General features: G+C 39.7%; 1 protein-coding gene across 1 annotated transcript in view; it reads left to right on the top strand.

Annotated features, from left to right (window-relative positions):
• TDRD3 (tudor domain containing 3) overlaps positions 1-15,701 on the top strand; it is a 105,334-nt gene that overhangs the window by 28,100 nt on the left and 61,533 nt on the right. The window contains exons 2-3 of the mRNA XM_032187127.1: positions 12,085-12,169; positions 15,236-15,301. Coding sequence (XP_032043018.1) covers positions 12,085-12,169; positions 15,236-15,301 — 151 coding nt within the window. The remainder of the gene's footprint in view (positions 1-12,084; positions 12,170-15,235; positions 15,302-15,701) is intronic.

Here is a 15,701-nt window from a genome sequence, read left to right as displayed (position 1 = left end):
CACAGAAATGAGAGTAAAATGCTTTAACTGAAGGCAGCATAATTTTAGGTTACTTGGAGTTAGAGTAGCTCAGCTGGAAGGGACCAACAAAGATCAGCTAGTCCAACTGCCTGACCGCTTCAGGGCTAACCAAAAGTTAAAGCACATTACTGAGGGCATTTTCCAAATGCCTCTTGAACGCTGACAAGCATGGGGCTTCGACCACCTCCCTAGGAATCCTGTTGCAGTGTCTGACCATCCTCACGGTAATGAAATTGTTCCTGGTATCTAGTCTGAACCTCCCCTGGAGTAGTTTAGTGCCATTCTCATTTACAACCAAGACTGTGTTTGCATATTAAAATGTAATGTTTCAGGTAGACTTGCTAATTGGATTGGGTTCTTGAGATAATAGGTTGTTTGGAAGGGGTCCTTAAAGTCATCTTCCTTCAAGCTTTTGCTCTGAGTAAGACTGTAGATCAGGTCAGCTGTAACTTCACCTCGCTGTGTGTTCAGCAAGTCCAAGGGGCTTGCAGCCACTCCAGGGAACCTGTTCCTGTGCTGCACTTTGTGACCTGTGGTGGCAGTTTGCATTGAAAATTAAATAACTCGCTATTTTCTGCAGCATCTGTGACTAAAAGTTATGTACAGCCACGGCGGCACTTAATTCTGGTCAGATTTGTGTGGTTTTCTACTGTTGTCTTGTGTTGATTTGGAAATAGATCCTGGTGTGCTTTGTGTGCTTCGGGCTGCTGCTGAGCCATGAGTTAGTGTCCAGAAAATAACTACGGGACTGTGTTGTTTTCATTAATGGTAACTGAGGTAGAGCTTAGTACTGTGCATGTGGTGGTACAATTGTTTTCTTCTCCATGTGCAATACTTGTCACTTATTAATGTTGAAATCCTCCTGACATCTTGTTGAGTGGTCATAGAGGGCAGTGAGCTTTAGATTTCAGATTCAGATACCTGATCTGACACATACATATGAGACGTGATATATCTCATTAATTAACGCTCAGGGGCAGAGCCCCATTGCATTTATTCCTTTCCTGTACTTCAGTACTTGGCAGAGGATTCCTCCTCCTTCTGGCTTAACCATACAGTTTCTTTAAGACCTTTTGGTGCAGAATCCTATCAAAAGCTGTCTTTACAGCAGTCTTTCCTTCACATCGTCTCTGCCACCTTGCCCTCCTGCTTCTTTTCTTCATCCTGCCCAGAGGTCTGTCTGGCAGCTCTGTGGGGGACGTCTTCCCTCTGCAAGAAGTAGTGTCTTCACGCACATGCTCACAAGCCTACAAATTATGGTCTTCCATGTGGTTTATGCAGGTTTGCACACCAGGGTCTCTAATTTCTAGGATTAAAAGTGATTGCTCCTTTCAAAAACACTGTGCAGCGTTTATGCTGTTTTCTGTTCTTATGGTACAGGTGTTGATTTAAAAAGGTCAGCAGTTTGTATTTGGGCTCTTGTTGAGCTCATGGGCAAACAGTTTTGTTACTGCTGCTGTTGTTCTGAAACCTTTCCTATTGTAATATCAATTTGCTTAGATACACGTTTCAACAGTAACTTTAGTTTGGAAACCTTCCAAGTCTCAGTTGTAGAGATTTGGTTTAGAAATAAAGGGAAACGTTCAGCCTGTGCATTACAGCTTGCTTTCTTGATCGTTCCTTCTGCGTGTCAGTCACTTATCAGCCTTGTCATCTGTCAAGCTTCTCGCATCTGCTTTGAACATCTTATTTTGTTGTTACCGTTTATCAAATTAATCCTCCAGAATATTCTTTTGATCACTCTTCGTGCTGCCTTCTTTTAGTTTGTGTGGTTGGCATAATTGACCTCCCTTTTCCTTTGAAGCATGCCTACTAGTTTGTTTTTTACGTGTAAAATTCGCTGCCACGTTACTCTTCTGCCCGAGCCATCAGTAACAACGGCATTGGAATGAAGCTCTGGGAAGTCACAAAAACACGAAGCACATTTTTCATCATGAAATGTTTATTTTCCACAGTTTAATTTTTGATAGTATCTTGAGTATTTTTTTTTTTTTTCCTGAGCTCTTGGCTGTTTCTCGAAATTGATAGTAACATTTTCTGTATCTATGGGATTCTGTGTGTAGCTATCTAAAAATGTGCATAGCTCTTCTCTCCGCCGTGTAGTCTTTGTAATAAAAAGCCAGCGTGCAGCCACGGGAGCGGAACAAGTTCCCAGCGTGACCCAGACACTCCCAGCCTTACCGACGTGGTGGGGAAGTAAGTGATTTCGGTGTCTGCGTTGTGCTGTGACCCAGGGTTTCCTCTGGGTTGGGGCACGGGGTTTGATGCTTCCAGTAAAGAAAGTTATGCTCTCTGTCTCCTGTGTTCACGAGGGACTGAACAAATGGAAACAGGCTTGTGTGAGAGAGGCAAAAGCTCCTTCTAGGCTGATGCTAAGCAGCTGGTGGTTGGGGGGAAGGAAATTCTGTTGGCTTTTCATCCCCAATTCTTTATTTGGGGGAAAATCCCATTGTTTTTCATCCTTTCAGACCACTTAATTCCCTAATTCCTACAAAGCGCTTCGGATTTTGACATGTTTAATATGAAACGTTTATATGGCGTTGGATCATTTTTAATGTAAACCAACTGTCAAAGCATTGCTCAATAGCTTTTGCTATTGTTACAGAGCTGAAAATAAAGTAGCTGTTTACTTAAGTTTATATAAGCCTGGAGGGCAGTTACTTTTGGTGTATACTTTAAAATTGCATTAACAGCACTTCCAGTATATCACAAATAATACCTTGAAAGCGCAGTCATAACATTTATTAAAAGTTACCGCATGCATATCAGGCAACCTGGTAGTTTTTATCCTGTGCTTCAGTGATTTCTCAGCTCTTCGATTCTCCCCCGCATACAAATGCCAGCTACAAGAGATGAGCATTGCAGCATTCACCGGAGGCCGTCTGGTCGGAGCTTTTTGGAAGCGCAGAGAAGTAAATCCAGCAGCTGCACAGCTCTGTCAGAGAGGATCCTGCTTAGTAGCCTCCTGTCTGCTCATGTGGGCTCACCGTACCCGTGTACCCTTTCCCAATGGGTTTCCTGGAGAAGGACAGTGGACATCCCAAGTCCAGCCCCTCACAGAATGGGGTGATGCAGCTTGCTCTGGCTTCTGCCATCCCTGACTCTTGCTCAGGGCTTTACGGGTGGTTATTTGGTGTTTGCCTGTTGATAACTGAGGTTAAAAAAGGGGAGTTGATTCTGGTCTTCAGTTTTGTTTTCATGATTTACACAAGATGTGGCATATGAAATAGAGGATTAAGTCTGTCTTTTTTTTTTTTTTTTTGATGGTTTTGTCATTGGTGATGAGTAACGAAGGTGTTGCAGGTGTTGCTTGGTTTTAAGTTTCAATAAACCACAAAGTTAAGTTAACTTTTCTGTTGTGAAATGCTTGTGAAAAATGTCATGCCAGTCTCATAACAGAATTTTGAACCTTTTTATGTCTTAAGAAATTGATTTGCATTCCCTGCAGTAGTAATTTCAGAGAAGAAAACAGACGTGGGAGAAGCATAATGCCACAGACAGGACACTATGGGACATGCTATTATAAATACTTCGTTAATGCAAGTGTTGAAGTGTTTTAAGGTGTGTGTTCTCTGTTGTGGAATAATTGTAGAATGGGTTGGAAGGGACCTTAAAGATTGTCTAACTCCAACCCCCTGCCATGGGCAGGGATGCCACCCACCAGACCAGGTTGGCCAGGGCCCCATCCAGCCTGGCCTTGAGCACCTTCAGGGATGGGGCATCCACAGCTTCTCTGGGCAGCCTGTGCCAGGGCCTCACCACCCTCTGAGTGAAGAATTTTCTCCTAATGTCTAATTTGAACCTACCCTCTTTCAGTTTAAGACCATTCTCCTTTGGTCTGTCATTGTTTACTCAAGTGAAGAGTCCTTTTCCATCCTTTTTATAAGTCCCCTTTAACTACTGTAAGGCTGCAGTGGGGTCTCCCTGGGCCCTTCTCTTTTCCAGGCTGCACAGCCCCAGCTCTCTCAGCCTTTCTTCGTAGGAGAGGTGCTCCAGCCCTCTGATCGTCTTTGTGGCCCTCCTCTGGACCTGCTCTAACAGCTCCACATCTTTCTTGTGCTGGAGTCCCCAAACCTGGATGCAGTAGAGCGTGCTGAAAACTTGTTTTTTGTACTTCACTTCTGGAAAAGCAATTTTAGGGAGGCTGTCAGGAAAATACATGTGCCAGTAATAAAGAAGAGGAATTATGTGTGGGTCTGGGCAGGCATGAGGGGAGTGATGGACTCGTCAGGCCAACTGCTAATGGACTAATGCTTCTGTGGTTGCGTGTCCATCGTGTTCATGAATAATTCTGAAACTTGTCAGTGGTTAATGAAGCTTTGGTATAAAATTAGTCCTTGTCTTTTGGAAAATGGATGAGAAGCTGGGTTAGTGACGGTGCCTGGTATTGCCTGTGTTTAGGACTGTAAGGATCTGAAGCTGTTGGTCTTTATCTTGTTTTTTATCCTGGTCTTTATCCAGCCTTCTAGGGTGGGAGCAATTTAGGATGAAGTTACAATATTGATATTGCTTAAAGCACTTTGGTTATTTTATTTTATTTTTCCTTTCCCTGGGCTCTTGAGCATTTGCTAGGCTTTCTTTAGGCCACAGTTTCACCGACAAAATAGGTTTCACTCCAAGGTAATTAACTTGTGCTTGCTTCCCTACACGAGGAAAGGAAGCCAGGGGGAACCGAGGGCAGATATTTTGTTTTTACTATGTAATGTTTAAAAACAATTCCCCCCCCGCCCCGCCAAGTAACCAAAACAGTGCTTGCATTTTTAAGTTCTAATAATACATGGTCTTTCTTAGCAAATGTTTTAATATAAAGTCAAGTGTCATAGGCATAGGAGGGAGATTTAAGCTTTAAATTTTGTCAGCAAAATGCGTGTGTTCTCAACTGGAGGTTGAGAATGCGTTTCTTATGGATGTCTTGCTGAGGTGTTGGCTTGACCTGGGCTGGAGAGTTGGAAACAGCACTTAAAAAAGCAGGACAAGCCCAAGAGTGAAAAAGTAGGAAGCTTGGAGACATGGTTAGTTGCATGGGGAACTCAGGTGTTGACTTGGCTCTGCAGCAGTTTTATGCATGTCAGTAATATTTTAAAAACAGACTTGGTGTCTGTTCATCTAAATAATGATCTAATTGCAGCCAAACTTCTGTAATTCTCAGCTTTCTGGATGATGTAAATAAGTGGAATTATGACAGCAAATACTTAAAACGTTTTCTTTTTAATAGTGATATAATACAGTCTGTTCTGACTTTTCTTTTTATCTTTAAGGAGTAAAACAGGGAAATGATCTAGATTAAGTTCCTGTAAGGCAGCTATGAAACTGCATGGACCGGACTAGAAAGAATGGCTACAGGATGGTTCACCGCCAAAATAAGAGGCATCTTCTAGGTCAGATTTTATTTGATACTGTTGTTAAGCACCTGGGTGATGGAGCATGACGCTCTGGGCTTAAACGCAAGATAAAGCTCCTTAGGAATGCAAAGCTGTTAGTGATCAGGGTTAGGACTCAAAGTAATATTAACAAGTGGGAGGGGTGATGGGAGAATAAAATACGCCTGGCTAGCTGTGATCATCTCTGTATGTACAAGATACAGAGCAATGTGAGGGAGGGAAGAAGTCTTTGAACGTGATCTTTGAAAAAAGCAATGGCATAGTCTTTTCCCCACAGATGTGGAGAAAACAAGAGGGAACAGCAGGTGATGCAGCGGGGTTAGATGTTGGGAAACTGTCACTGTCTTGGGTGTCTGAATAGTAATCGTAAAATTGCCAGGAATGCCACTGACACTACAGTGGAGGTTATTTGTCATTACTGACAGACGTTTGCCTTGCGGAGAAAGAAAGAAGAAGTCGGCCCTGATTTCGGCAGAATGTTTGAACCCTTTCAAACCTTCCCCGTTCTTCACCTTTTAGGTTCTGTTTTATTTTCACTGGTAGTTTGCATAATACTACACCATCCTTTCAACTTCTGAGTGTTTTATTTAAAGAAAGAAGAACGTCAATTGCTTTCCCAGTGTTGTTATGCAGGTTATGGGGCAAGAAGAAGCCTGATTTTTAAATCTGATTTTCATGTTTACCATAATAACGTTTCAAAATGTGTTTTGTAATTTTTTTAAACAGCTTTAATGATAGTCCCTCAATAAAATTTGTAGTACTGTGGTCTAATTCCTTTATACAACCGAAATTCAGCAGAACACTTTGAAACCCTATCAAAAGAGTACTACAAATCTAAAATAGCTAGTGTAAGATGTAGTGCTCTGCTGTGGAGCAATAGTGGCACCCAGTGGTGGTCTCCCACAAGTGCATTAAATTGCACTTGGCTTTGTGAAAATTGTTCTCTCATCGCTCGTGGTGCGATGAGAAAGTATGAGAAATGTGAATGCTCTCTACAAATATTGTTGGTTTAAGAGATTACCTTGTAGGTGGCATGATTGTATAAATCTGTTTTCTGTGGGAAGGAATGGAAGGAACATTCTGATTTTTGTGTACACACACATAGAAAATAGCAATGTTACATTTACATATAATGAAACTTCAGGATTGTTTCATGTGGCTGACAGAACTACAAGAAATACTGGTAAGGCAGTTTGCATTTTCTGCTAATGTCACAGTGGTTTTATGAAGAGGAGTGAATCTGATATAGGTGAATTTTATACAGCATGTTTATTGATGTTATTTTCCCTTATTTGTTTCCCTAAAGAAAGTTTCTCCTTTAATAAAACATTAATTGTAGAGATGATAGGAGGAAAATACACTTTTCTAGAAATCCTCTGTAATTCAGTACAGGAAAAGGATTGAAGGTAGCTGAAGATTTTTGGTTGACCATGAACTGTGAATTGCAAATAGCAAACCCAGCATTTCAAGAAAGCTGCTTGTGCATTAGGAAAGTTGCATATTAGGTGGATTTAATTTTAGAATAAAGCTTTTAAATTAAACATTGTAAAACTTCTGTGTGTGCACATGCACATGTATGGGCACAGAGTATTTGATCCAGCAGTACAGAGCAGGCAAGCAAAAATGCATTTTACTTGATACCAGGGATTGCTTTTATGCAGGTGGTAATAGTGTAGCCATAACAAATCTGTCTGTGCAGGGCATGTCAGGTGTGATTTGTTCCTGATGAAGTAAAGCAGAGGATAAAATGAGATAGCTAGAGATGCAGTTGTGACTGGTACTACAGAATTACAGCCCCCAGCAACGGGAAATATCAAAAAGGAGAATGGATATTTGTAACATGGGAAAGAAAGGGGGCTGTTAGGGTGATACCGTGCTTGGAACGAAGGAGTCAGAATATGTTTTTCTGTGTGTTAGGGAGAATTACTGAAACTATTTTTTGTAGGAGCTTATAGCGAACATTTTGACAGAAAAATTGCAGATTTGGGTTTATATGTGAATGGTTCACATGGAAAATGCTGATGCATTACGAATGGCTTGTTTAATAATAGTGTGGGTACAGCGCTCATCCCGAGGTGTAAGAACAGGTGCTTTTAGTTTAAAGAGGAGATGCTCTTCTGACGAAAGCTGTTGCTAAGAGGATTGCACTGCTGCATGTCTCAGATGAGCCGATCTGGATGTGTGGGGGAGGAATATGTGAGACAAATATCCCTCAGGTTTCGGCAAACATAATGTGGAAGAATCACAGTAGAAGCATTTATTTTCCTCTCCCTGCTGTGTTTCCTCTCTCTTCTGGTCTCCTCTCCCAAGAGAATGATCCATGGATAAACATCTCAGCTGTATGAAGCAGCTTGGAGCCCATTCGATTGTAAACTGATTTTATTTCTTATTTTTTAATATGTATTAACGTTTGAAAGCCCCAAAATCCCTGTGTGACTCATACAGCATTACTTGGCACAATTCCTTTGAAATCAATACAATTGTCTGCATTACCTCAGTTTATAGCTTCGGAGGCTGTACAAGCCTTGTGAGTACTTTTTCCTTAGAAACCAAAAGTTGTCGCAATTTATGCTATTACCGTTACCAGTTCCTTAAAAAACTCAGTGATTTACACGTGTGCACACACCCGCACACACAATTTCCTCAAAAATAGTGTTAGCTTATTTAAGCGTATGGTGGATAGAGCCAAAACTCAAGCTGCCAGCTGGAAGCTAGTTGCCTCCTTTTAAGCCTTTCAGTCTCATCACCCAGGATAGTGTTATCTGCATTGCATGTGAAGGAAATAATTTGTCTCCTTGCTGTCAGTGTAAGATGTCAGTGGCCAGCTGCTGGCTAGCCTTTTACTTTTTAAAAGGCTTTGTGACTCTCGGCTTTTTTCACTCCACACTTCGTGGTCATTTATTTCACTGTTCTTTTACCTGCTCCTTCTCCTTAAGCAAATTTGTGTAATTCTGAAATGCTTCTTCAGGGGAAATCCCAAGGGAATTTCTTCTGAAGGAGGTGGTGGTACCAGCAGCATTCATGTGCCGGGTTGTTCCTGGTGCCCCCTTCCCTTTCAAAGCAAAGGGAGAAGAAACGTCTCGGGATGGAGGTGTGCAGAGCAGGGATTAGCCAGGGCACTGAGTTCACCAGCAGGTTCCAGCAGGGTGAGACAGTTCATGGATGGATTAGGATTGCCTCCCAGCCCTGGGCGGTAGAAATGCATTGGGTTAGTGTAATAGGATCACTTCGTCGTTCCCCCTGCATTATCTGGGGTTGCTGTAGGTCGTGGTATTTTGCAAAATGTGCAGAACAGGTAACGTGGGTGCAGGCAATGAGTCACTGAGCTCCAGGGCTGTTCTCTTTGACTTCTGAGGAATTTTTCTCTGATTCTGGGTTTGGTTCAGGTTCAGATTTTCTTCTTTTCTATAATAGAGTGAACAAAAAGACCAAGTGACCTTTTGCTATAAAGGTCCTACCTACAGCACATTACATACCCATTAAGCACGTTACCCATCACATACCCATCACGGCACATTAAGAGCAGATTGAAAAGGAAACTCTCTTTCCTCTGGAGTCTGGAAAAATAATTTCAGGCTTTATAATCCATACATTTTGAGGATTATGCTTACTGAAGGGCTAATTTTGCCTGTTGTAACTCCCTTTTAATGCTTGAGAAATATGGATATATGTTTTCCTGTACAACTGCATCTACTTTAAAATAAAAAATTCTTAGAAATACTCCTTTTATTTATTTTAAATGAAATAATTTCTGGACCTGTAGCAGGAAATATTCAAAACTAAAATGTAGCTAGTTCTTACAGGAGATAAAACAGAGGGTAAGGAGAACAAATTCTTTTATCTTAAGTAAGAGCTTTCTGCAAAAATTTGAAGAAAACCTAGATGTGCATTTGGAGTACTGTCTGTATAAAGCAGTCCATAAGAGAGTTACTAGGGCAAAGTAGGAAAGATTGGCCTGACATACCCTAGTTCCAGGCTTCTATCAAGGTAGGAGAAATGTATGTTTTGATTACTTAGTGTGTACAGCCTTTCTGGTTACAATTTGTTCCCTACGCAGTTCCTGACCATTTATTTCTGGTGATATCTGCACTTCTTTCTCCCTGTTGCACAGAAGCAACACCTGAAAAGCTTCCAGTTCAGAAATTTTCTTCTGTGTCTGTTGAAGTTCTTCAATATAGTTTTGCAGAGATAATTACTGATTTGATCTTTCTTCTTGAAAGTAATTTTGCTCCTGAGAATTGTTCTCATGTATTTAATTTATTTTTTCAATAATGAATACCTGTATAGTTTAGGGTGGTGGTTCTTTGCTTTTAAAATATCACCCCACTTTGATGATGATAGAGCTTATTTTTTATTTTTTTAAATTTTTTAACTATTTAAAAAACTGTGCTTTTAACTCATGCTTTTGCTGAAAAGCTGTGGTGCTTGCTTTATCAGGGTAGCAGATGTCTGCAGATGTCATTTGGTTATAGGTTGGTGCCTCTGTAACTCTGATGGAGGTTTCAGTCAGGTGTGGGCAATGTGTCTCCAAAATGCTGTTGCTTAAACTAGTGTAAGTCGAAAATGAAAGGCCTTTTCTGCTGTTTGTGTGTATTTATCTTTCCTGGCTCAAAACAGCCCTCTGAAGTAATGAGACAAACTAACTGCTAAGTTATAAACTGAAAATTTGGACTAAAGCAGAGTGGGATTTTATCAGCACTGTTTCAGTCTTCACTTTGAAGTGAGAAATTGCTGCATGACTCAGCAGCGAATTTTATGATGGCAGAAGTAATCAATTTTATCCCATCTCGGGAAAATTTAATTCTGGGTCAGATTGTTGTTTACTCGCTAAAAATATATATACTTTTTCTTGCTGGAAAATGTTAGTGCCTACATCTAAGTACAAGACTGTAGCTCATAACAGAATTGCAGTTCTGCTAGTTTCAGCAGAAACTGAAGAATTACTTAATTTGCAGAGGAGGAGGAATGTTTCCACATCTTGTCTCGAATTCAGCTCGTGGGTTTTATATTCCCAGCCTGGTACAGCTGATATTCAACTTTGTACTGAAGATAACAGGAGGTAAACTTGTATCTCCTGTGCTGTTTCTCTCTCTAGAAGTCTGTTGTAATTACTCAAGGCTTCCAGTGTGGTTTACAGGGTCCTCCCTCTAGGACATACCTGTTGTAGTTTCCCCTGGCAGAGTGGGAATTGTGTCCCACTTTACGCCTACTCCAGCTAATGAGGTCCGTCTGCTAATCCCAGGTAGGAATTGCCACTTCGTGTCTTCCCAGGCGGCAATACGTGAGATCCAAGACACTGCTGAGAAATCCTATGTTCCTGCGCAGGCTAACAAATCCTGCCACCTTATTATTCTCAAGTGTGTGCCTTCTATATGTAAAATCAGATTGTTTCTTTCACGTTGTTACATATGCGTGTGTTTTTTCTCTCCACCCTCCCTCTTTAGTGCCTTTTTTTTTTTTTTTTTTTTGGTGGTATTCTGTTCCCTCAGGACTTGCTAGATGTCAGTGTCTGACGGGAACAGCTAGTTCCTCTCAGGTGTCTGGGTTAGAGCTCAGCTGGGATCATTAATTAGTCTGGCAACGCTGTCAGGGCTGGAGCTGTTCCTGTTAGCTGGGCTAGAACTAAAAAGGTCTATCGATTCTTCCTTCACATGTTTATATTAGAGTTATATGTTACACCTGGATGTTGCTTTCTTTAAGTATTACTTGAAGTACTCTGGAGTGCATATTTCTAATATTTATTAAAGCATATTAAGCTTTCTTTCATACATCTTGTGTTGTTCTTTGAGAAATGGTGGTTTCTTGTTAGGTAGTTAGTATGAGAATATAATTTGGGCAAGTACTGTGTTTCAGGTTCAGTTTCTAGCAATTATCAATTATTGAGTGATTGCTGTGATGTTTAAAGGAAAACTAAGTGCTCTGCAGAGAAAACAGATAGCCAGCTATGTAAGAATGAAAGCAGGGGCTTGAAATAAGTGAGGCAAGATAAATAACAAATATCACAATTTCTGACCGCTCGAGTTGAGCTAAAAACATCTTTGCTAAGTGTTTTTGGAAGTCATAATAGGTCACAGAATCACAGAATTGTAGGGGTTGGAAGGGACCTCGAGACATCGTCAGCCCTTCTGAATTTATTAGCCAAATCCCTTTGTAATGGATTAACTTCCTTAGTTTTCAGATGAACAAATTTTATTTATTAATTGTATTGGATGGTGGTGTTGTATTGCTCAGCCTTTGAGCGTTTAACTGTGTCATCATGCTCTTTAGAAACAGATGTGGTTTGTTTCTTTTTGTTTTTGTTTTGTTTTGTTTTGCTTGATATTTTTTTTTCCTTACAAATGCATGTGTATGTCACTATAATACTGGGTAATGTAAAGAAAGAGGTTGATTTTTTTTTTTTTTAAACCAGGTTCCTGTAATCTTGGTTGTGGGTATGTGTTGAAAATAGTTGCTGTTATTTTTTGAAAAGAAAAAATGATTCTCTTAATCTTACCTCAGTATAATGGAACTGACTACATGAAGTCTTTTTCTAAGTAGTTGTTTAAGCTGTGCTTCATTAGCATAGAAAATAGAAGCTAACAATAATCTTTACCTGCAAAACAAATGTTTGACTGTTATATAAATAATGTGATATTCTAATATATATATATATATATATTTTTTTTTTTTTCTTCTTTAACAGGTATCTTTCAGATGAAGGAATCGAAGCTTGTATAAGTTCATCTGAAAAAGTCAATACAAATGACATTATCCTAGTTGCCCTTAATGTAAGTTATGATTGTGAACTTTTTTTCTGACAAATCATGCTAAAAACAATATATCTAAAGGGTCAGGTATAAGTGTGTGAGGCTAATTAAATATACAGTTGTCTGTGTGATTTATGTAAAGGACAAGGTGCCTTCCTCCCTCCTGGCATATATGAATTATTTCTTAATTTTATGTGGATGTGACCTCTATTCCAAACTGTGAAACCTGGGGGGAGAAAAATGAACACACTTTGTAGTAGGAAAATATTTTTTTTTCAAATTTAAATCTGAAGTCAAAGTGCAAGCAATAATAAAATCAGGACTGCTATGTATGGACACGAGCATGAAATTACAGTGCAAGCTATTAGTTTGGGATGAGTAAAACATCCTTAGTTTGACTTCTGGGCATGCTGTTCTTTAAAGCATGCAATGTGTACATTTTTATGTAACTACAAACAGTTGCTGGATTTACTGTAGAAATCTGGATTGGTCGTAATTATTTCTGCTGACAAGGAAATTCACAAATAAGTACTGTGTTTCCAGCTTGTTTGATGGATAATCAAAATCACAATAAAACAAAAATGTTATGCCAGTGTTCAAAGCCAGTTTAATTGGTTATCAATGTTTTTTCATTGTCAGTTGTTTTGATGCCCAGAAGATTAAGTTGCCTGTTGGGTAAGTTAGGGGAAAGTGGTGTGGCTTGAAAGACAGGATAAAAGTGAGTTTTAGATTCCATCTCTCAAAAACTGACACCTCTCATTAACTGTTAGAGTAATTTTGGACAAAAGAAACCAAGAAAGAAGCCAGTTAAGGTGTTTTTGTGAATTGCCGAAATAAGTATGAAACGGACATAAACATTCCTTCAGTTCTTCAAATGGTTTTATTTTGTATAAGATCTTGCAACAGACTTGAAGTGTTTTCCCCTTCCTGCTGCTGTGGTTGCAAAGCATCTTGCTGGAGACTTGTCAATTGTATGGATACGGAACATTGCAGAACAGTTTATAGAAGTTTGTGTGCTATTCAGAGATAAATAACTGACAGATGACAGATTGGTTTCATCATGTGGGCTCAGATTGAAAACCAAATGTGCTTTTTTATCGCTCTATGGCTGTGTTTTGCAATAGAAAACAATTTGAGCATCTATCCGCTCTTTTACTGTATTCACTCTGAATATCTGCAGAGCATCCCTACAATTATTCTTACTCTCTACAGGATGCCAATGTTACTCAGCCAAAAAAAAATGGAATGAAGCACTTGCTTGCAGCATTTTACATGCTAAAATATAGTGCTACTCAGTTCTAGATACAGTAGTTCATTGGCATGTGTTAATGGCAAGTTAGTATAAGTTCTAGTAGCAATTCTGCTTAGCCCTTCTTCTTTAGAAGGAAGCGTTTGTGACCTGAATAAATAAGCAGCTTCAATATAGGAATCTGCAGCAGCATGTCCTGTTTTAAACAAAATTATTTCAAGCCAAGGAATTTAGAAAACGTAAGTGTTTTTGTCTGCACTACTGTTTTTTTGTTTGTCTTTTTTAGTCTTAAGAAATGTAAGTGCACTATAGAATCATTAAGATTCATATAGAAGAGACCTCCAAGATAATCTGGTCCAACCATTCCCCTACCACCACTATCACCCACTAGACCATGTCCCTAAGCACACGTCCAACCTCTTCCTTAAACACCCCCAGGGACAGTGATGCCACCACCTCCCTGGGCAACCTGTTTCAATGCCTGACTGCTTTCTCTAAGAAAAAATGTCGTAATTTCCAACCTGAACCTCCCCTGGCACAACTTGAGGCCATTCTCTCTAGTCCTAACACTAGTTACCTGTGGGAAGAGGCCAACCCACAGCTCCCCACAGCTTCCTTTCAGGTATTTGTAGAGAGCAATAAAGTCTCCCCTGAGCCTTCTCTTCTCCATACTAAACAACTCCAGTTCCTTCAGCCTCTCTTTATAGGACTTGTGTTCCAGGCCCTTCACCAGTTTCATAGCCCTGCTCTGGATGTGCTCCAGGGCCTCAATGTACTGAGGGGCCCAAAAGTGAACACAGTACTCAAACTGCGGCCTCACCAGAGCAGAGTGTAGGGGAATAATCACCTCCCTGGCCCTGCTGGCTACACTATTCCTGATACAAGCCAGGATGCCGTTGGCCTTCTTGGCCACCTGGGCACACTGGTGGCTCATGTTCAGGCGAGCATCAACCAGCACCCCCAGATCCTTTTCCTCTGCACAGCTTTTGAGCCACTCTGCACCAAGCCTGTAGCGTTGCATGGGGCTGTTGTGGCCAAAGTGCAGGACCCAGCACTTAGCCATGTTGAACCTCCCATTGGCCTCTGCCCATTGATCCAACCTGTCCAGGTCCCTATGCAAAAACTTGATGTGTAAAGTTTAATTAGTTTTTACTCCATTTAATATTTTAACATGCTGCACATATAAGCCATCCAGGCTATCCTTTTGTCATGCATCATCCTGATTGATATGCTTGTCCAAACTGTGGTTAGGGGAAGGTGTTTTTGTAGAGATTTGTTCCTTTGATCATATGAGTTCTTCAGTTAAATACCATCAACAGCTGTGTTGCATAGTTGCTGAATAATGTCACATAGCTGTTTACCTCACTTCCAAAAGAAATAATCAGGCAGACATTTAAGGTGAAAAGCATTTAATAGAAATGTGATGTAGACTTTTACTCTAGGTTTAATTGCAGAAATGTTCCCAACCTTTGATGATGGATTTGTATGTGTAAAAACACAAAAATTAAAAATGCTTTTCTCTTAAGTGCCAGATGAAAAAGGAAGAAGTTTGCCTGTATTAAACATCAGAGTTGAGTCTAATAAGTAAGCATTACTTAGTCATTTCTTTTCAACAATTAAAAGCATTTTTAACTATCTTTGAAAATGTGTTGAAAATTACTTTAAGTAGTTGATTTTTTTTCATCTTATATGGAGGGTTAGAGGTTAGAGGGACTTTTTTAATAGTGTACAAGTGATTGGCAGTATAGAAGAAATGCACTTTTTGCTTTTTATAATACTTTTTTTTTAAAATGGGATATTTTAGGTTAATATTCTCTTGTCTTCTCTGTTAATTTCAGACAGATTTAAGAACTATTGGCAAGAAATTCCTCCCCAGTGACATCAATGGTGGAAAGGTGGAAAAGGTAGACAATATTATTTCACTTCTTTTGTTGTGATTTCTGTGTGATGACAGACTGCTGCACTGCGTTAGTCTGTTTTTGTCATTACTCAACATACAAATGAAGCCAATATTTGAGTGCATTATACAATAAATATATTTACATTAGTTTGCTCACTATGCTTTATAATGAAGACTTTTTACTTCTGAACTTTGAAATGCTCAAATAAACATGAACGATCCTAACAACTTCCTTTTCGCTCAGAAACAGTTTAACCTCTTTGATCTTGACATAGTATCAAAAGTTCTTTTTTTTTTTTTTCTTTATTCTTATGAGTGCAGCAAAGCAGGTTAGGAATAAAGGAAAGTAGTTGTATAATTATGATACACAATGATAAATGTTGATACTGTCTTCACAATATCCA

This window comes from Aythya fuligula, chromosome 1 (assembly GCF_009819795.1).
Source record: "Aythya fuligula isolate bAytFul2 chromosome 1, bAytFul2.pri, whole genome shotgun sequence".
NCBI classification, from domain to species: Eukaryota; Metazoa; Chordata; class Aves; order Anseriformes; family Anatidae; genus Aythya; species Aythya fuligula.
Note: the sequence above shows the minus strand (reverse complement) of the source record. Positions and strands in the feature narration are given on the sequence as shown.